Source organism: Python bivittatus, unplaced genomic scaffold (assembly GCF_059951505.1).
Source record: "Python bivittatus isolate LINGU-HERP-01145 unplaced genomic scaffold, Pbiv_v1 ctg000980_np1212, whole genome shotgun sequence".
In the NCBI taxonomy this organism is placed as follows: Eukaryota; Metazoa; Chordata; class Lepidosauria; order Squamata; family Pythonidae; genus Python; species Python bivittatus.
The window spans coordinates 41,726,304-41,748,817 of record NW_028277125.1 but is presented as its reverse complement, the minus strand read 5'-3'; the positions used below and the strand labels follow the sequence as shown (position 1 = coordinate 41,748,817).

Genomic DNA, 22,514 nt, shown 5'->3' with positions numbered 1-22,514 from the left:
ATCAATAAAGTTTTTTCAATTCTTGATTCTGCAACCATTTTACTAAGACAGCCTTACACAACTATGTATTACAGAGATATTGGTACTCGCAATTCCCCAAATTCCCAGCAAATGGGATTAATAATTATGCCAGGTAAAGAATTTTGGAATTTGCAATCCCAGCTCATCTGGAAAGTACCAAGTTGGGAAAATTGTTCTGGAGAATGGTCCAAGAGACCTTATCTACACAGGTAGGCCTCACTGAACAACCACTTGTTCAGTGACTGTTCAAAGTTACAACAATGCTGAATGAGGGGGGCTTCTAATGGGTATTCATAGTTATGGCCGTTGCAGCGTCCCTGCAGTTACATGATCACAATTCGGGCACTCAGCAACTGGCTTGCAGTTATGATGGTTGCAGCATCCCACAGTCGTGTGATCGCCATTTGTGACCTCACTGCGGGCTTCCGACAAGGGAAGCTGACAGGAGGTCACAAATGGTGATCATGTCTGGAATTGCCACAACTACCATCATAAGTTGACACAGTCACGTGACGTTGCACTTTACCACCATGTTGCTTAGCAATGGAGTTTCTGGTCCCAATTACCATTGTTAAGCAAGGGCTACCTGTATTTATGCTAGATTAATTGCAAAATGATGGAATGAAATCCTTTTTAGGTTTTTAATATAATCTCAGTCAAGTATACCTGAAACAGCTACTAGTTCTCATCTGAAGCTATAACAACAGAAGCCTTTGCCTCTGCCATAGATTTCTGAAATCAGAAGTTTAATCATCTATTCTTGAGAATTAATTCCATAGAATTGGAAAGATAGGAATAAATTTCTCCTCTTCAACTTCTATTTAACAAATAATACTCATACAGTTTGCTACCTTCATTTTTCTTCTTGCCATTTAACATCACAGCATTAAAAAAAAAAACACCATTTATTGAAATGCTGATTCTATAATAGAGAAACCAAAGTCCTTGAAACAAAAATCAGCATATATTATTGGGAAATAAAAGCAAATAAAATACATGCATCTTATCCTCCAAACTACCATATCAGTTAATGCAGTGCAGATTTTAATCTTCAATTAATTGACTAAAAGGTTTTGGCTGCAAGCTTTATTTTCCAAATGGAATACTTCTATCCTCTCAAATTTGGATACATATTGATAAATTTACCTCGTCCAAATAAATGTTGTCAAGGTCATATGATGTTCTTACTGACTCCACCATCCAGCTCTCTGGAGTATTTAGATTCAGAGTAAATAAGGGAGATTGGGGCATATCCAGGAATTTGGCAACTGGTCCAGGAATAAGGCTTTTATCTGTTGTAAAAGTAATTTCTGGCTCCAGAACATAGCGATAAAAGCTAAGATTTAAAGATGACAAATAGTGAAATGTTTTAGTATCAAATCCCACAGTTTCTACCATCAATTTTCTTCACATCAAGAATTTCCAGCCTATACTATTGACAGCCTTCCCAACTTTCACTCTGTAGACCTAAAATGGGTAATCTTTGGCTCCGGGACCTTACTCTATTTAAAAACTGCAAATGATGATGCAAAAATAACACAAAAAACACAAAAACCTGTTCTTTTTAATTGTTTGCAGGGGGTGGGGGCTTTGACAGACCTTAAGAGATAACATGACTGTCTTAAGACTCAGAGAATCGAGACCCTTATTTTGCCCTTTAATGCTCCCTATGGAGAAAAAAGACTGATTTGGGGGGACTTCACAGGGTTTTTAAGGATTGCATTGAGTTCATAAAGCCTCACAGAGCTCTTAAAAATTTTCTACCACCACTACCCATGGAAACAATGGACTCTGGGGACTGTAAATAAGGTCCTGCCCCAAGATTGGCCATTCTGGCCTAAAGTATGTTGTTGTTAAAACATCTGTATGACTCTCGCCCTTCCCATATAACCACATCTTAATTCCAACATTTCAAAACATGCTGGAGCTTTTTACTATCCCACTGAATCTAAAACCATTAGAAAATTTGAAGCCTTTTGAATAATACATTGTTTTCATTAGTCCTATGCCAGAAAAGCATAGAATAGGCCATAAACCAGAAAATAATGTAATGGGGGGGGGAGGGGCAAGTGACAAAACATGTACTGTAACATCATGATGCAAACTCCACCTCTGCCTTGCCTATGTGTGATACATCATTGTGGCTAGCTGCAGATGTCTCTCATACATTTTCTTAGTGACACCAAACAGAAGACCATCACCCCCAACAAACAGGATGGAATACAAAATCTTGTTTTTAATCAATATTCCAATAAGCCTGTACTGTTGAAGCTGTACAAGTCCCTCAAACAAGACTGAATTACTTATTATACTTCAGGTACTCCTAGGTCCTCTTTAATCTGCATTCTTTGTGCATATTAAAAGTTACTATAAACATTAAAAGTTACTAAAACATTTAAGAACATTTTTAAAAAGTTAAAGAGTGAAAACAAAAATGTAATTAATAACTAGCTGCAGCCTACAACTTTCCAAGATTAGTATTAAAAAGCATGCTGATCATAACATTTAATCAGTATTACTATATCCTGTTACATTTGACGCAGCTCATTATTCCTCACCTTTTCAGAGGCATATCAGAGAGTTTGGACTGACAGTTCATAAAAACTCTGAGGTTCATATTTATGAGTTTGTTCAACACCTAAATCAGAGGCAAAGCACATATAAATCTAAATACAGTTAAAGTACAGATTTCTTGCAATTTCTTCCTCTTCCCACACCCCAATGTTCTGTCTACTGGCTCACTAATGTTGAAATACACTTATCACTTGCTATAGGGGAATCACCGTAAAGTTATTAACACACTGTGATAAAAGAAAGCATAACAACAGTTTCTGAGGACATCACACATATAGCTAACGTAAGAAAACTGAAAAGCTACTTACTTGATAAACCAAAGCCCTCTCTAAATATGTTCTATTTAATTCAAATCACTTAGCTACTTGGGTTGTACAAATCCCTTGGAAGAGGGACTGTGCAATGTTAAGGAGCACAGACGTCTGAAATGCATGAATCATTAAAACAGCCACACATCTTTTTAAGTTCATGCAGCTGCTTCATAAACTACTCCTGTCTCCATATGTGTGCGCATGCCCAGGCACTCCCCTTTGCTTTCCCCCCCCCCTCCATTAAGTGAAGTAAATGTACATGGGATGATGGACAGGAATGACTTACAAAATAGTCACCCAAATCTGGAAGAAGGTGCATCTGTTTTCATTTTTTGAGCCAAGGTGTGTCACATGCATCCCTGCGTTTAATGAAGCACTTCTTCCAAAGGGTTTGCACAGGACATGAATTATGCATTTCAGTGATTTCCATATTATCACATAATGCATTTAAATCTAAGACCTTAGGTTTTTCGTTTAAAGCTTTACACGTGTGTTCTTAAGAGTTATAATTACTAACAGTAAGCCAAAACAAGGCAAGATAATAGTATATTTTGAAAATGTTTCAACAAGCACCAGCATATTTTGAATGTTAAGAGAGAATTATTTTATAAAAATAGGTTCCACGCATTGCTTGTAAAATGAAAAGCTTGTCTCCTGTACCAGTCAGAGAAGGAACATCCATAACTCCCCAAAATACCCCAAACATTTTTCAGCTTCCAATGTACTAGTAGTAGTAGTAGTAATAATAGTAATAGTAATAGTAGTAGTAGTAATATAATAATAATAATAATAATAATAATAATAATAATAATAATAATAATAATTTCACACCATAAGCAGCGGAGCGAGTCTTTGTGCCTCTCTGGTGGCAGGATCAACAATAGCCACAACATCAAAATATGTTTCTCCCTCTTTTGGTCTCAACTTAATTGCACTAGAAAAAGGAAAAAAGAATTTACATATGTGCAACCTTGATTTTTGTATTCAGTGACAGAAATATCAGCAAAAATCTGAAACATTTATGAATGCCATTTTTAAATTAGTTAAGACCCAACTCATGTACATATGATGGACATATAATTCACTACTATTTTATCTTATATTTAAAATATTTCCTTAACACTTTTTAAAGAAAACAGGTACAGAAATTCTAATGAATAATGAGATCTTTTCAGGATTATTTATATTTTACAAAACCTGAATGTATATTATCCAGGTTCTGTAAGACGAGAAGAATCAGTAGAGACGAATTAAGAATCACTATTACAGATTTTCTTTACCTATATCTGTCCTCAAAAAAATGGTATTCAATCCTTGCCTCTCCCTTTGGTTGTGCAGACAGAAGGGCATCCACCTTCATGACAAGGTCACTTGCACTGAAGAAAGAGAAAAAGACCATCTTGCCAATATTTCCTTCCAATGTTACTATCTTTAAAAAGAACACTTGATGAGATGTAGTAACAAAAAACATAAGTGCTGCTTTGCCAAATGATAAAATAGTCTGTGTCTGGGATCCAATGGTAGCATATGCAAGCAAACTGGCTCTTTCTCTCTGCTTGCTTACAAGAGATGTCTATTTCATTTCCCTGACTCTGATGACTGGCTTGGGAATGACCCAGAGGGATCCAGGAGGAAGGAAGAACCAGAAGGAGGATGAAGCCAAAGTCTACTGTTTCATTACAATGCAAATAAAGAATTAACTTAATGCAACCAGAAAGCTAAGAGGGAAAGGGGGAATAAGAGAAGAGAGTCATTCTGAAATTAAAGAACAGCGAAGTTGTATTTTTATGTGCGTTTTAAAAGAGAAGCAATGTATCATGTCTTATACTATCTGCTCATACACCGTTATTGTAAAATAAAGTTTAAATGTTCATGGTCAAGTGTTCTTCTAAATAAATGAGAGACAATATATAATAGCCCCTTCCACATCTAAGATATTGTGCTACCAGGAAAAAATAAATAAAACAAGTAACAAAATCAATATAAGTGAAAACCTTACTGTACAATCTCTCTACACTTATATCACCTGGATTTTAAAGGAATGTATCTATTCCCAAAAGAAACTTGGAATATACTATGCTACTTCTGCTCAAATAAGCCCTGGTTTTGCCAAAGACCATATTCTTCTGTTTTTAGTACACAAAAACCATTATGTGGAGGTTGGCATGATAGAGGAAGAAGCTCTCTTATATCATAACCAGTGAGCCCACCAACAGAGCTCAATGAAGAATTCCATTTCCTTTCTGTAACCTGCTCATTTTTACTTACAGATCTTCCTCCACTCCTAACTGCTGTACATGAGACTTTATTTTCTGCCCAGATGTCTTTATAATAATATTCTCTAGCAAGTGGAAGTCATCCTGGTTAAAAAGCTCCCCAGCTTCCAATGGACCAATAATCTGAAATGAAGATGAAATGGTATGATCATGATTACTACAAAGTGATGTGAACTGGACATATCCTACAACATGCATAGTATCTCAATATGTATCATCATTTGAAGTACAACTAATACAATACTTTTGCAAAATTTCCTGGAGTGTTAAAAAATGGCAATATTTCATTTAGATCAGTAATAGTACTACCCTCCCATATAAAGTGATATTTCACATGAAACAGGACCACTTTGATTATGTCACCCAGGCATAAGAATATTCTCTTTCAAGATGTTTCTTCAATTTCTCTTCCTCAGTAATAGTATTTGCCTCATTGTTATTTGAGATTGTATTAGCTTTTACTGCCTGCAGGATCAATATGCTGCTTGATTATTTGATGCAATCGTTTTATTTAGGTTTGGTTGCTATTGTTGCTAACTACCTTGGCAGTCTTTCACAAAAGTTATCTATTTATGTACAACAAACATTTCTACATTGCTTATTGCACACCACTAAGTACAAAACACAGAAATGTTTCACTGCTATATGTTAAGATATATTTTGGATACACAACATTAAACAACATTTAAAAACTGAAGTTGGGAATAGCAGCATAAATGAATTCTACAATTGCTTCAAATAATATATGCACTTGAAACAGTACATTTAAATATCTGTTAATGTGGAAAGTTGAACAATGACATAGGTACTCTGCAGCACAAAAAGAGAATTTAAAATGCCTGGGAGAATAAGATGTTTTTGTCTGGAATAGAAAATAATTGAGGGAGGACCAGGTTTGTCTCTCTGGAAAAGTAATTCAGAACTGGAGGTTCAGGGAGGGAGGGAGATGCCTTCAGCTTTATAGCAGCCTATTAAGCTCTTCCAGTGCAGATCTTAATATCACAAAAGAGCTACTTGGAGCAACTAGTTATGTAGGACATGAGGACTACAGGGATATTTTTCATTTAGAGAACATAAATGCTATTGTAAAGCCTTCCTGAATAATCAACAACAAAGCTGAAGCTGGAACATATTAGCACAGATTACAGGACCGCATCTGCTTATAAAAGTTGGTTTGACTATTACACTCATGCTGGGAGAAACAGCTGATTGTTCCCCAATTTTGAGAGGTTGTGGAAGGTGAAACCTAGAAGTGTTTTTTGATGGTGGTACTAGATCTTTGGAAATGCTTGGGGTTAGAGCTGTTCCAACCGTGGCCACCTTCTGAAAGAGGTTGAAGACTGAATTCTTCCAGAGGGCATTTGGGTCGTAACATCTCATTGTTAGGTTTTGTATGTTTTATGGTTTTTAGTTCTTTTCTTATATTTCTGTATTTTTGGTTTAGCATATTTGTAACTTGCCAAGAGACTGTTAGATTATGGTGGGGGTAAAAATCAAATAAGTAAGTAAGTAAGAACAGGCCAGCAGAATTCTTAGCTCCTAGATAAATGATTCAAGTAGTTGAAAAGCTATGAATGTACACTGCATCAAAGGATATATCTAGTAATATAATTCAGAATCCCATTTAATCTTTTTAAGGTCCCTATAGAAGGACTTAAAAAAAATATGGCCAGGGATTTGATTATGTGAAAATGAATCCAACCATTAGCACTTTCTTGCACAGACAAAAAAAAAGTACCACATTTAAGACCAAAGACATCTGCAAGTAAAACATGTCTCCTCTTATAAATAGAATTTGCTCACCCTTCCATTGCTAATCACTGCTCTCTGTCCTTTCTTCAGTTTAAGAACATCCCTGCAGTACACAGCATGTGAAAGAATAAAACCCACTTCAGGAGCTTCAAGGGCTGCTTTAAATGTATTGATATCCATACCCTAAATGGGGGAAAATATTTCATTAAAAGACAATGTGATGTATCTTAAGCTGTCTGGTTATTTCAGAAGGAAAATGGAGTTTAGAAAGAATGTAGCTGTGTTTCGCTGTAATTCCTACTTTGTTTATCTACCTCACAATAAAAAAAGACATCTTCGACACTTACTCCAACAGCAAATTCTGTGATATCTGTTCCAGTCTCCAGCATCTTTGCATTCTCCTCTTTAACTAATTTTGTGATAAAGTTTTTGGCATTGTTTGATGTCTGTGTCTGCAAGGCTGCCCATATGGCCCTGGCAATGATTGTGTTTTCAGTTCCTGGGTCTTCACTGGGATTGTTAATCACACCAATCCGGACATAGTTACTGGACTTCTACAGAACAGAATGAAATGCAGATTAAAAGTGTTCTTTTACCCAGTTCTGAAGTGCCACCAAAAAAAAAAAGGCAATTCAGCATTTTCTTTTACAGAGATATAATCAGCATGCCTTATATATACACATTCCTAGAAACAGTGCTGCTGTAGACATTTGCTAAAAGCCTCAGCCATGACAGTAAAGGCTACCTATTATTCTTAAACATGTAAGTATTTATTGTGTCATTCCTGAATTTCAGGCAAAAAATAGGTGCCCATTAAATTGACCAACAAATGAGCACTTTGAGAAGAAGAAATGGCGGACTGGACAGCTCCGAAAAGTAGAACTGATGACTGCGGTGGAATGAAGAGCCGGCGAGTAGACTGGCTCTTCGATAATTCCTGTCCAGACAAGGAGAGGATTTGAGATCACCCACAAGTGCTCCAGACAGTTGCTCCCCAGTGCAGACAGCAGCCTCCAGTGGATTTGGAGCTCTGGGAGATGAGGGAATAGCCACCTTGCTCAACCTGTGGTCGGCGCCTTTGAAAGTACACTAAGTTCGCATACTTCCTTTTCTAATCACTTTCGGAAATTGCTTAATTGCTTTTCAGCTATTAGGAACCTTTGGACTGACAAGTCTGACAGCATCAGATGAGTTTCCTTCAATCCTTACCAAAAGAAAGTTTTAACTACAAGTTTAAGAACTTAATTTTTTTTTTAATAAACAGCAAAAGGGGTGATTAAAACTTTGATTTTAAAAAGTTATAAACAGTTTGCATGGGAAAAAATGCTCTGGAAATATACATTTTTCATCAAATGATTCAGGAAATAACTACTTTGATTCATGAAAGAATAGCTGCTGATGTGTTAGTGAAGATTTCTAGATACAGGCTAACTTTAACCCGTGGTTCAAGTTAATTTTAGCTATGGCACATTCCCAATTATGTGAAGTTTATAGTGATAAATTTTAGACTGGTAAGCTGAAAATGGAGGCCTCCAAAGTTGCATTATGAATTAGTACTGCCAAAACAAAGATGATACAAACAGGAAATGCTAGAGGGGCCACAAGACTCCTTCTCAGATGTGAATATATCAAGGTGATACAGCAGTTCATCTGTCTGAGAAGCACACTTTGTGGTGATAGAGACACTGAGGTAGATATCAAATCCAGGATCAGAACAGCATCAATGGTATTTCAGTGGTTGCGCCCAATCTGGTCCATCCCGACTATTAACACAGAGACAAACTCCAATTTTACAACAGTATTGTTTTGTCAGCTGCAACATATGTCAGTGAAACATGGAGGATGACACAGTGAGTGCCACAAAGAATAAATGTGTTTCACCAGCGCTGCCTACAAAAGATCCTTGGTATTACCTACTGTGATTGTGTTACCAAGATACAGGGCATCATGGCAAAATGGAAAATGCATTTTGCAGGGCACCTTTTATGTCTTCCAGATCAGTGCCATGCCAAGACTGCAATCAGTTGAATACCCCCCAGAGGACAACGAAAGAGGTTCAGACCCCATAAAACTTGGTGTAGAACATTTCACAAAGATTTGCAGGTTGCTGATGTTGGAATAAGAGGAAACAACTGCAGCTGATCAAAAGTGTTGGAAAGAACTTGCTGCCTGATGTGTGTAGTAGCACAAAAGGATCAATTACTATTACTATGGCACAATCCCAATTATGCAAAGTTTATAGTGCTTATGGAGTCAATAATAACCGCTACTTACAGGAATTAATATTTGAGTGGAAAAACATTTATAAATATATTTTAAAGTGAAAAAAAAGAACCCAGTTAAACAAATGTTTAATGTTTGTAAGCTTGCCCAAATGTTCAAGAATGAGAATTCTTGACCTTTTGGCACACAAAAGGCCACATCCTTCCAAATGCCTAAACTGGGCCCTCAAAATTGATTTTGCCCAAAGTTTGGGTTCAGCAAGGGAGACATTAGATGTTCAAGCTGGCTTTAGAAAAAGCTGAGGAACAAGAGCTATTGTGGCTGATGTGTGCTGGATAACTGAGAAAGCCAAAGAGTATAAAAAAGAAGTCAATATTAATGGATTAATGGATTATAGAAAGGCTTTTAATTGTGTCAAGCATGTTAAGCTGTCAAATATGCTTAGGAAAATGAGAATCCCAGAACATATCATTGTCCCTGTGCAAAATCTATACACAGGTCAAAAATCATAGTCTGGACAGAACTTGGCCAAACAGACTGGCTCCAAACTCAGCAAAGAAGTGAGACAAAGCCATATCCTCTTGTTTATTCATCGTATATGCTGAATATATATTGAGGGAAGCTGGACTGGAAGAAGATGAGTGTGGTTTTAAAACCAGAAGAAACATCAATAACCTATGCTATGCTGATGACACTACTCTGATAGCTGAAAATGCCCATGATCTGCAAGCTCTAATAATGAAAATCAAGGAAAAAAGTATACTAAAATGAAATATAAAAAAGACCCGACTTATGAGAAGAGGAACAGCAGCCAGCCTTAGAACTGACAATGATGTTATTGAAATGGTAGATAGCTTCTGCCTTTTAGGATTGACTATCAACAGTAAAGGAACCAGCAGTCAAGAAATACACCACAGATTAGAACTTAGTAGAGTAGCAATGAAAGTCTTGCAAAAGATTCAAATGCTGGGATGTGTCTATACCTACAAAGATCATAATCATGCAGGTAATGGACTTTGAAGGAACAGAACAGAAAGAGCATTGATGGTTTTGAACGTTGGTGTTGGAGAAGACTCCTGAGAATACCATGGACAGCCAAGAAAAAAACAAATGTATCATCAAAAAAATCAATACAGAGTTTTCACTCACAGAACAAATGACCAGGCTCAAATTAACATATTTTGGACATATTATGCAAATACCTGGCTCTCTTAAGAAGTCTATAATGCTGGAAAAGGTGGAAGGAAAGGAAAAAGAAGATGACCAGCAGCAAGGTGGATAGATTTAATTAAGAGAGCAGTGGGTACACTGTTCGAAGATCTGAAGAACCAGTTGGGTACAGATTATTCTGGAGAATATCTATGTGGTCGGTAAGAATCAACACCAAAATGAAGGCACAATCAGTCAATCGATTTAGTGACAAACTAAGCAACTCAATTTCTTGAGTCATCCTCAGGCCACATTTCAGATGCACCTCCCATGACCTGTGCTAAGACCCACAAACTGATCGTTCAGGTGAAAGATGGTAAGCAGTGGGACAGAACTTGATCCCTGTCAAATTATTAAAAATAAATCCTGACTGGTGGGCTCTAGTATTGGATTTCTTATTTACTCACAGAACCCAGATGAATGGTCACATTAAAAAATAATCGCCCTTTTTTTTTAAAGGAGCTGATTTTGATTTGGTCGGATCAGATTTCCTAAGTGTAGTCAAGTAAACTGTACACAAGACAGGAAACTAGATGATTGACTGGATGATTCAGAATAGTTTGGCTGAAGAACAAGCAAAATTTAGGCCACTGTCATTTACATTCGATCATTTTGCAGCACATAGTAAAAAATACACCAACCACCCAAGAAGAGTCCTTTATATTGCATTTACTGATTTAAATGTATTTGATTCAATCACCAATGGTAGACTTGGGGCAAAGCTGGCAGCCTCTTCCAACACTTGAAGACTCCTGCTTTTGATAATGAAATTGTATGAAAATATTTTAATGTATTTTGTGTGTGCTCCAGATTGCCTGAGTCAATTCTCATACAAATAGGAATGAAGGAAGTCTGTAAATTTGCTCCACTCTTTTTAATTTACATTAATTCCAAAATCCAAGTTCTGGAAAATACTGAATTTCATCCAGTTTCACTGGCCAATAAATTTATCTTGGTCCCTCCTGTATGTTGTTCATTCAGTTATCCTTTCCACAATTCAAGTGGGCTAAGACAATCTCTTTGGGCCTTCAAATTGTACTGGGGAGAAGACTTGCCATCAACTACTATAAGACATAAGTAGTAGCCCCCACCCAAAGGCTTGCTAGCTGTATTCATTACTGGAAAAGAAATGATACCATCATTGAACAAAGTAAGGTCTTTCAACAGTTAGGAATTTCCCAGAGTTTGGAGGGAGCAATAGAAAGCTGTCAATAATCAGGCCCATAGGACTCACAATTTTTCACTTTGCAAGCAACAGTTGTGATAAATATCTGCCTACCACCATTAACATATTTAGATCCAAAATGATTAGCTTTTTGCTGTATGATTCCTAGATTTGCTTCTGCATTAATCTAAGATCTACTGAAGTGGTCCAATCAATTTTTTAAGATCTATTCTCAAAGTGCCTTGAAATGTTTCCTATTCCTTGTTATGATTGGAATCAGGACTTGCTTCTATATGAGGCTTTGCAGTCTCAGAGTATGGGCTAAATTCATCTTCACAGAGGGATCCTTGGCCTCTTTGATCCTCTTGGATGACTCATCCAGTCTGGAAAAAAGGCATGAAGCTGTATCTTAGACAACGTGGCCTCTCAGTTCATTATCTAATTTCATTGGGGCCTAAGGGAGCCAATACAGAAATGGCAACACATTTTTTATAACATTCTTCACAGCAGCTAGAGCACTATGCCCAGTTATCAGGGTGACTTAAGTCAAAGGCCGTTTATCTCAGCTTATTATTTAATGAATATCCTGAGGGTGTCTCATCAAAGAGCTTTCTTCCTGATAAGATTTACCTCCTTATCTTCTATGCTAACAGAGAGCAAACAGAACAATAACTTAATTCAACATCAATTATGCCCCTATCAAATGGGAGTTATTGAGTCCATTCCTCAGGTGTTATTGTACTGCCCTTTTTACATCATTTGGCATGAACATTTAATAACACCTCTAGTGTTAAGCTGTTCTCACCAGTCTGAGAGAAAACCTGCCTTTTTCTAGATATTGTGTCTGCCAAAGTATTTAGGAAGGTAGCCCAGTTCTCTGCCTTTATTATTGCTATCAGGAGATTAACAATTTAGATTTCTCAGCTACTACATATTAAATGTCCTATACATTTTCCCCACACCATGGTTAAGCTCAATCTGTTTTTAACTCTTTAGACATTTCCCTTTATTGTTTTTATGTCTATTTGTATCTTATTTTATCTTCTCTATATTGCTTTACTTTTTGAAATCTATTTTTCTTCTGTTACCTTGTCTTTGACTGTAAATAAAGGTGTAAATTCCAACCTTGCCACAAATGTCCTGACCTTGAAACAAACTACTCCAACCTCTGTTTTGTAGTCAGTCTGGTCATTTCAGTGTTAATATGCTTCCTGTGTGGTCATATCAATATCAGAACACTTCTGGTAAGGTCAGAATAACATTGGAAAAATGTCTGGGGAGGTTAAAATGAGATGTTTGGGAGTGATGATCTAACCACAATACATTTATCAGGATCAACTAAGACACATAATAATGAAGTAATGAGTACATTTTCAAGTTTCTCAAAACTATTTTTTTCAAAATAGATTATAAGCAAATGGAAGAGAAGGAAACATGTTTAAAAAAATCTTAGCCTGATTTTGTAATAGTATTAAAAAGATGGTCTTAAAATATAGCATCTCCACCTGATGCAGAGATTCCAGGTTGCAGCAAGATATTCTGATATGAAAGTACAACTGGGCAGTCTCCTTTTGAAAATATAAAAACCCAACAGTTCTTCTTATCTATCTACAAAATTCAAACAAGTAATAAAACTCAGTCCTTCCCCCACCCCCAATTCTTCAATGAAGTTTGTTAGCTGCATACCTGGTGTTTGATAGCATCATATAAGAGTTGTCTTCCAGATGGTTTGTCAAAATCTCCAACAATCCAAAATGTGACCGGCCTAACAAAAGTATCATCTGTGTAAGAAAAATATAAAAGGAGGAAAACTGAACAATGTGATCCTGTCATAATGCACATGTTGTGCATATGCAGTGTGTAGAAAGCAATTTTAAGGCAATATCAAAATCATTGGGATGCTAGTATTTATGAAGAATATTACTTATTTTAAATCAAGACTATTTTGCAAAGAATGCAAAATAAGCATGTGCATAATTCCACTTCTAATGAAATTATTATTAGGCTACTCATTTAAGAAGTATATTTTTAAAAAAGAAATACAGAGAACCTGCAAGAAAGTTAAGAGATACATTAATGTTTATATGAATATTATAGATTCAAATTTTTATTCAGAGATTTAAAAAACACATGCAATGATTTCTCATTCCCTACAGGTTCTAAGGCCAGTAAGACATCCACATTCCTTAAAAGATTAAAGTTAGTAATATAAAGAGAACAAAAGAAACACTCAAGTTCATTACCATAAATTTCCTTGGAGGACATTCCTGACAGAAGTAAAACAGGAAAGAGTGGAAAAACATAAAATTAGTTTACAGAATAGATCTCATTAAGTATCCAAGATCCATTGTAGGGCATGTAGTACCCTTATAACCAACGACTCAAATGGCAATCAGCTAAGAATGACTTTGTTTCCAACAACAGGGAGAAAAACCTCCATATCAAAAGCTTGTATCACATCTGATTTAAAATTAGTTGGATTTTCCATATTTCCTTCTCTACAGTTATCTGCCAGGTTCTTGTCACCTGAATTTCGATATACACCTGCCGAACAGCACTGCCTGACTTCTAAGCCCTGTTCTTTGCAGCTCACTTTGAAACTCCTTTTAGTAGAAGTTCTTTTTTCTTCTTCAGTAGGAAGAAAGAGGATACCCGTGAATTGCCTTTTTCTCCCAAAGCAAGCAAGCAAGCAAAATTATTGCATTTCCCTTGCCAGAGATAAGAAATGTTTATCCCTAATGCTAAGAGAAGCCTCTTGCTTTACTTGTTTTTCAAGTATGCGATGATTCTCTGCAATCTGCTAATCAGCTATCTAGCATGGGATCTGCAACCCACCATACTGGTAGTTTTCAGATGCCTCACAGCTAGCCCACCATTGCCATATTTGATATTTAAGTTCTTCGAGGGGAACAAAAGAATACATGGGGATGTATTACTTCAATCTCTTAGCAAGGATCATCCACCAATGTGATCAAAACAGCTTCTACAATGAAAACTAATCTGAAGCCAGCCAGTCAATTTCATGTTCTATTGGATGAGACTAGCTACCACCTCTCCAAAAAATACAGTCCCATCATGTCTAAAGAGGTGGCTTAACTCTGCCTCCTTTAATTAAACTTGAAACTACTCCTTCCATAAATAAAACGGACAATTAGGTTATTGGCCTCAAGCCAGTTTCTACCACAGAAGTAAAGCAAAATTTTGGAGTAACAACTCCAGGGTTCTCATCTACAGTATATTCTCAAGTTTCCATTACTAAAACTCATCCAAGGAATAACAATAAGAGAAAGTTGAGGATACCCATACACTTAAATTGTTGACTTCTAGACATTGGATTAAATGTTTCTAATACAGTTGCTAGTTAAAAATCTGGATGTGCACGTTGATTTAATTGAGCTATAGAATTTCTTCACTACCTTTGCTCAAATGTTTAAGGTGACATAAGAAACAGAATTAAGTCAGCAACATCTCAGATACAAATATCAATGCAAAATATCAAATATTCCATTATTAAATAAAAAAAAGGAAAGGAAATATCATATATTAGCAATCAGAGAGTAAACATAGTTTCCATTATGCAAAGAGGTGGCCCATCAGCCTCTCTGGAGTGTATGTACCATAATTGTAATACACTGTTAAAATACTGGTAGGATTTATATATATCACGCTAAGCTATGACTGGTTGAATTACCCACACTGGTTTATTGAGATATAATATTTACAATATAACCATTGTTTACAATCTAAATGACTGAATTCACACAACATAACAAACCAAATCCAAACAACATTTTGGCCTAACACAATCTGTGAACTCAGCCATTGTAACTTAATCAGCAAACCATGCTTAAAACATACAATGGCTTACTACAGAATGTGAACACAGTCAATTTAAGAAGTTGGTTTTTTTTCTAAAGAACTGCTCAAAACCAAGGCAACTGTCCAGCACAGAACTGCTGTATGTGCGTTGGTTCCCCAGTATTCCTCATTTCTCAGCTGCAGATTACTATGATTACAACCAACACAGGTAATACAGGTAAAATTCAACACTTCTTCATAAACAAGGTTGGAAGTTGACCACAGCTGGATCTATAGAAACAAATGCATAACAGCAGGGCAGGATAGAGGCAGCAGAGAATTATGCATTGCAAATAAAAAATAGAATAGTATAGCAGACAAAAGGACTGAGGAAAAGCATTTCTCCCTGCAATGCAAGCTTTTTTGTCTAAATTATTTGGAGTGTTTTTGGGGTTATTCAAATAGAAATTCAGAAATATTATTTGCAAACAGACTAAAACAGGCTGTCTTTTAATATTCTGCCCTAAAGACTACAAAATGTAAATGAAGCTGGTCATGTACTAAGAATGAGAGGCAAAATGTGTTTTAAACTAGCATAAAAAGAGAAAATAGAAGCTTCACTATTCTTTTCAACACAAGGGAACTGTGCATAACATAGTATAATAAGCATCTGCCTTCATCAGATGCAGTACACAAAGAAGAAAGGACTCACAACTGTACCTTTTTTGGTCAAGTAAGTCATACTGTTGGCAATAGCAGCTGTCTTGTCCTTGGAATCCATGGTACTAAATCTAGCATAATCATCCACATAGAAATTATCTACAAGAAAAAAAGCAATACAACTATGATAGCTCTCAAGAAGAGAAATATCTAACTTGTGAGCAAGTAGAATAGATGAGACACTTTATTAGCAAACCACGTATAAGCATAAACATGCTCATACAAACATTTTAATGTTTGATTTTATATAACTGACAAAATTAATCTTTGTACTGTATGCATTCTGCGCAAACACACCCCCTCAAATATGTTTGGGATGCAAAGAGTTCCTTCATACATGCCTAAACATGCTTTGATGCACATATGGGGGCTTTATTTATTTTCTTTCCTACATAAAAGTCCCTTCATATCAGCATTGGAACATCCCACAACCTTCAAAAGCAGCTTTGGTCATTTGAGAAGATGTTAAAAAAAGTAGAGGCAGAAATATCTTGATGAATAATTGATCATTCCATTTGGATCCCAACAGTTGCAGAATGTATTTATATTCTGCCTCTACATTTTTTCAAATACTAATAACATTTTACATGGTTTTTCCATTTTCAAAATAAATTAAAAATAACTTAAAATTTCAAAGTAAAAGGCAGAACAGCAGATAATTAAAAAATAAATGCAATGGTCAGAATTATTTCAACTACAGAAAATAATTTCCTCACAGCTCTCAGAGAAGCAGGAAGAATTACATATGCCAACATTGTGCAATTTGGTGCCTTGCAGATTGTAGAATTCTGGGATTGAAATGCCACCAGACTTGAAAGGCATCAGAAAGGCAAAGAAATGGGTTCTGAGATTTTGACACAACCACAGGAAAAACTCAACTTCATGTCACCTACATAACCCAGTGGAAGTAGGCCCAAATCCCATTTTTATGGCCTATAGAATCCACTAAAATTACTTCGCACAGAAAAACTGACAAAAAAAATTCCATCAATTTTTGGCAGGAGACAGCAGTCATAAATGCTCAACCTACTCTAGAAGACAAGCAAACAAAAAAACCTATACACACCTGAGAAATCTTACCTCCTAACATTAATACTAAAGAAGGTCAAGACTTGACCTCACCAAAAAATTACCATCCTGTATCATTACTGAATAATTACCATACGTTATTTACGATGATTTTAGTCAAGAGGATGAAAATGATTTTATAGGACTTTATTCATGAAGATCAATGTGGGTTTTTACCCAAAACACAGGTGAGAGATAATATCAGAGACTTATTGGACATTCTGGAATACTTAGAACAACGTAATGACAAACAAGCTGCATTGATGTTTCTAGATGCAGCAAAGATCTTTAAGAATTTGAACTGGACTTTCTTGTTTAAAATTTTTGAAGATATGGACTTTGATGAGAATTTTAATAAATGGGTAAAATCGATTTATACCTCACAAAAGGCACAGATAGCTGTAAATGGAGAATTAACAAAATCTTATGAGATACAGAAAGGGACAAGACATCTTGTCACCATTGTTATTCATTTTAGCTTTGGAAGTATTGAACAGAGACCTAAGACAAGATGAGAGAATTGCTGGAGTGAGGATTAAAAGGGAAACATATAAATTACACATGTTACTGATGATTTGGTGATAATCTTGGAAGATCCTTTGGAAGGTACAGAAATATTAATGGTAAAATTAAAGGATTTTGGGGGCATTAGCTGGCTTTAAAATTAATGACCAAAAGACAAAGATGTTAACAAAGAATATGAAAATGGAAAATCAAATGAAACTTGTAGAAAAAACTGGTTTTAAGATTGAGAACAGCGGGTAAAGAGAAATGGTTAACCTATCAAGAGATGTTAGAACAAGAGCATGGAGAATATAAGATGAAACCAAGACAGCAACTGTCTGCAGAAGGATTTAGTTTTCAATAGTTTTTGTACGTGCAATTAAGAGAAAAATTCAAAGTAGACAATAGAACATTTAGAACTGAGCAGCAGAAGACAGAATTTGAATTATGTACAAATGATGAACATGTAATTGCTAAAATGTATAAACTTTTGCTGAAATTTGAAATGAAGGAAGAACAAGTGAAAGAGTGTATGATAAAATTGGGCTAAGAACTTTAATTATAACCCATTGTTGAAACAGTGGGAATGTTTTATGGAATTCATGATTAAAAAGGGTAGATTATGGAAAAAAGGAAATTATGACATAATCTTAGAGAGGGAGACTAAAATATGAATGTACTTTTAACTGCTGTTAAGATCAGAAAGCACTTCTTCATTACTTTTTTCTTTTTTTTCTTTTTTTTTCTGCTTTATTTCTTTTTCACTTTCTTACTACTTTATTCTTTTTCTCTTCAATTCAAAATTTGTATTGTTTTTATTCTGTTGAAAACTTCTCTAATAAAAATTATTTTAAAAAAAGGAAGAAATCTTCTGACTCTTGAAAATAATGATTTTCATAATACATTCCTTGATTGGCAAAAGATTGTGCGTGCATGCATGCATAGCACTGCATCAGGGCAGAGAAACAAATGCACACCACATACTTCCACTCTATTTTCTGTTCCTTTTCCAGGTATTCTCTATATGTTTTCAATCTATCCATTCATCCATTTATAATATGGCTTCAAGGAGGTGCAAGAGATGGAGTCACTGTAACATCTTGGTCAAGACCATGAAACTTGGCCAAAGTAATTGGAAAAAAATTGGAAACAAGAAAAAAAAGACAAAGTTCTTGACAGGATTAGCTAAGCCAAATTTAAGGGGAAAACAAAAGATGAATATACAGTACATAACTTGGAAAAGACTAGGGTTAACATGGGTTCAGATGCCATATAAAATCATTACTAAATATTAGGTTCCTCTGAACTTATGCAGATTTTCTTCCCTTCACCTAGTATGACTACAAAAAGTATTTTGAAATATTGCTTTTGTTTTAGAATAGCCTATTCATTATTTCATTTGATCCATGACAAACTATAGCTAGTTTTAATAGCAAACCATGGTTTCTGATCCTGGGTTTTCTAAACATTCCATAGTGTAAGCTAACCAGTTTCTTGTTTTTCAGAATAAAGGAAAAATTGCAATTAGTTTACAATGGAAGATGACGCTTTCAATTACCTCCTCATGATCAAACTAGAATGGAGGAGGGAGGAAAGCAGGTTTGTGTACATTATGCCAAACATAATTATGTTATGTTTCAAACCAGGTCTAAATTGTCTATTAGAAATGCTTTGTTTTGGCCTTACTATTTGCAGTTAAATCTAGATATTCTCTGTCAGACATCAATATCCGAGAGTTGATTCTTGGAACAACATTGGGCTGGCTCATGATATATTCAACCACATCCTGATCATTGGACAATTCACCCTGAAACACAGATCATAATCAAAATGTTGGAATTAGCTGGAAAATCAGAATAATCCAAAAAAAATCAAGTTTTTTTAAAATAAAAATCAGAACATGTTGTATTCCACTATTGTAAAGATGTTATGTTACTTCTATACATCCACTAAAATTTTGATTCATTTCTGTAACAGCAGACCTCAATGCCATATTAACTACTTTTGACATACTGTACATGCTCTGTTTAAAAATATTTGGCAGTACAGCAAAGACTGCTTAACAAATTTAGACCTAAAGCTCTTTAACAAACACAAAACAAATTGTAAAACAAAATTGTTAGATGAATTTCTTGAAACTCCTGATAATTAGAAACCTAACTTACCAAGTATACAGCTCTTTGGAAATAGCTCGTGGTTTCCAAGATCTTATGCATGGTTACTGTTTCTAGTTCATCTGGATCCAGTTGTTCTTTTTGAAGTGGCATTCCATTAAAAAGCACAATGGGTAGAGGACCAACACCTGTCTGCTCATAGTAACTATATCCTTCCTGAAATACACAGAAGACAGAGAAAGTACAATGCCTTCCCTATTTTTTCTGACTCTATTATCACGTACTCCATACTTATGAATAAATTGTACCAACATAGCACAGTATCTTTACTGTAATTTACACATTCTTTATGCAGTATTATTTATCCATTTGATTTAGGTTAAATGCAAACATTTGGAACAAATATTCAATCATGTAGACACCAGGTAGCCAATAGAATTAGTAGCTCTTTATATATTTAAAACATATTTAATAAAATAATTTTGTGCTGAGGTATGATCTATAACAGTGTTTTTCAGTGCTGGCTGGAGAATACTGGGAGTTGAAGTCCACACATCTTAAAGTTGGCAAGTTTAAAAAGCACTGCTCTATGGCTATATAATATACAAGTAAACTTTTAAAATAGTATGTAATAAAGTTCAAAGCCCAGCCTTCTCCAACCTAATGCCCTCCAGGTGTGATGGGACTACTATTTTAACAATTCCCAACCATCATGGATAATCCCAGCATATCTGGAAGGCATACATTTGGCTAACATTGGTCTCGGGTGCCATGCATATTATTCACTCATCACAATGGTTTTCCAGCTTCATTATCAAAAGAAAATAGTTTCATTGCTTACTTTTTATTCCCTATGCATTCTGATATATAATCATTAAATGAAAACATAATTTTCTCTAAGTATCTATAATTTACTTCCAGCACAAAAAGCTATTTTATTAACTTTCATTTTTGATGCTACCTCAGGCATATAAAAGTAATTCCTTTTATAAATATCTAAAGTATGCATGAGTGTTTTACGTATTTATGTTTAAAAGTATATAATAATAACAATAATATGAACCCCTTACCTTCCTATTTTGATCATAGGCAGAATCAATTCCTAAGATGCTGTTTACTTCTACATAGGGATACTGCTTTTCAAGAACACTAACCACATGTTCCACCTGCAATTTTTCTCCTGCATTTACTTTGTTATATATCTATAAAGAGAAAGGTGAGATACACACTCTTCAGATGATTACTGAAATATCTCTCCTGGAACAACTGCTTGGCACCACTTCTTCTCTTCCTCCAAACCCAGTTCAAAACTGACCATGATGTCTGGTGCTTAATTTTTTATTCACAACCCCCCAACAATATAAGTTTAACCAAGAGATTGTAGGAGTACTGTATCATTTTACCTTACACACATGTTCAGCATTTTGTATAGGAACACAATGCCTTTAGTATCTGATTCACTGCAAGGTTGTGTAACCATCAAAATTAGTGTATCACACAACACACTTACAGAAATATATTAAATGCATTAAACGCTGTTCTTGTTAAAATTCATACAAGTTCTTATTGAGGAAACCCTTTTCCAGCTTCTGTGTTTCCCTTGAAGTGAGTGTCTAGATCAGTGTTTCTCAACGTTGGCAACTTTAAGATGTGTGGACTTCAAGTCCTAGAATTCCCCAGCCAGCATGGCTGACTGGAGAATTCTGGAGTTGAAGTCCACACATCTTAAAGTTGCCAACATTGAGAAACACTGATCTAGTATGATCTCATGAAGGGATAACAAAGAGCTTATGATAACTTAAATGAGCTTCTAGAAGACAAGCATTAGTGAAAATCAACACCATTAAAGGTAGGAGAAATGGAAATACTCCCTTCTCTTTAATGCATATAATTCTTTTCTAAGAATCTTCTCTAGCTTCTCATAGCATAGATATAATGGCAATGAAGGAGAGAGGAAACAGGGTGGAAACTGAAAGAGACAGAGAAATTTTAACCAATTCCTTGAAGTATATATTGCCCTTCACTTTATCAGTGTAATTACAGAAGGAGGAGGAGAAGGAGAAGTGAAGATGCATTGGGCAGTATTTCATCTCTTTTTCTGTCTAGTTCAACTGTTTTAGACAAATCACAGGCACTCTAGTTTACCTTGAAGAACAAAAAAATAGAAGAAAGGTGCTCTGGCAAGAAAAGTCATCTCATTGTGCTTTTTCAGAAGGAAGTCCTTTCAGGAGCACATTGGCTTTTAGGAGCAAATTGACAGTAGACCCATTAACTTTTCCATCATCTTTAATCCAGTAATAGCAAAGAGGTAACTTGGGGGTCTCTTCTCATTACCACAACCAAAAGTCAAGATACTTGAAATATATTTGCATTCATAAAGGAAGGATTACTCACAGATATAATTGTTTGGAATGCATAATTAGTATCTACTTCCTGGGTCACATAATTATAGGCCCGAAGGAGAGCAACTCCAGCATCCTGTAACCCATCAACATCTTCAGAATTATCAACCACAAAGACCAGACCAATCCTATTTAAAAAAGAGGATTAAATCATAATTAAGAATTGAAAGCATCAACACTATTAGCAGAAAATTCTGGGATCCAGTACATGACTCCAGTGTCCATCATTTGGGGTTGATGCAGATTCTGTCCATTCCTTAACTGTGACCAAGAGACTAGGAATGAGCTATGGGATTGTATTTTCCCTCTTGCAATTTTCCCTGACATGAAAAACTGCAAGTATAAATTCTTCTACCAACTGAGCACAGACAAACCAC

At 35.5% G+C, this 22,514-nt stretch overlaps 1 protein-coding gene across 2 annotated transcripts in view; it reads right to left on the bottom strand.

Annotated features, from left to right (window-relative positions):
* Window positions 1-22,514, bottom strand: part of UGGT1 (UDP-glucose glycoprotein glucosyltransferase 1) — a 59,485-nt gene that overhangs the window by 18,728 nt on the left and 18,243 nt on the right. The window contains exons 16-29 of one of the 2 annotated variants that reach the window (XM_007421945.4): window positions 22,130-22,265; window positions 20,806-20,937; window positions 19,787-19,951; window positions 19,308-19,428; window positions 16,050-16,148; window positions 13,775-13,798; window positions 13,218-13,312; window positions 7,282-7,488; window positions 6,986-7,117; window positions 5,175-5,305; window positions 4,187-4,282; window positions 3,738-3,840; window positions 2,580-2,659; window positions 1,168-1,357 (exon numbers count right to left, since the gene is read on the bottom strand). In XM_007421945.4, the coding sequence (XP_007422007.1) occupies window positions 1,168-1,357; window positions 2,580-2,659; window positions 3,738-3,840; window positions 4,187-4,282; window positions 5,175-5,305; window positions 6,986-7,117; window positions 7,282-7,488; window positions 13,218-13,312; window positions 13,775-13,798; window positions 16,050-16,148; window positions 19,308-19,428; window positions 19,787-19,951; window positions 20,806-20,937; window positions 22,130-22,265 (1,711 nt within the window). The remainder of the gene's footprint in view (window positions 1-1,167; window positions 1,358-2,579; window positions 2,660-3,737; window positions 3,841-4,186; window positions 4,283-5,174; window positions 5,306-6,985; window positions 7,118-7,281; window positions 7,489-13,217; window positions 13,313-13,774; window positions 13,799-16,049; window positions 16,149-19,307; window positions 19,429-19,786; window positions 19,952-20,805; window positions 20,938-22,129; window positions 22,266-22,514) is intronic. The other variant, XM_007421946.4, reaches the window with a different exon arrangement.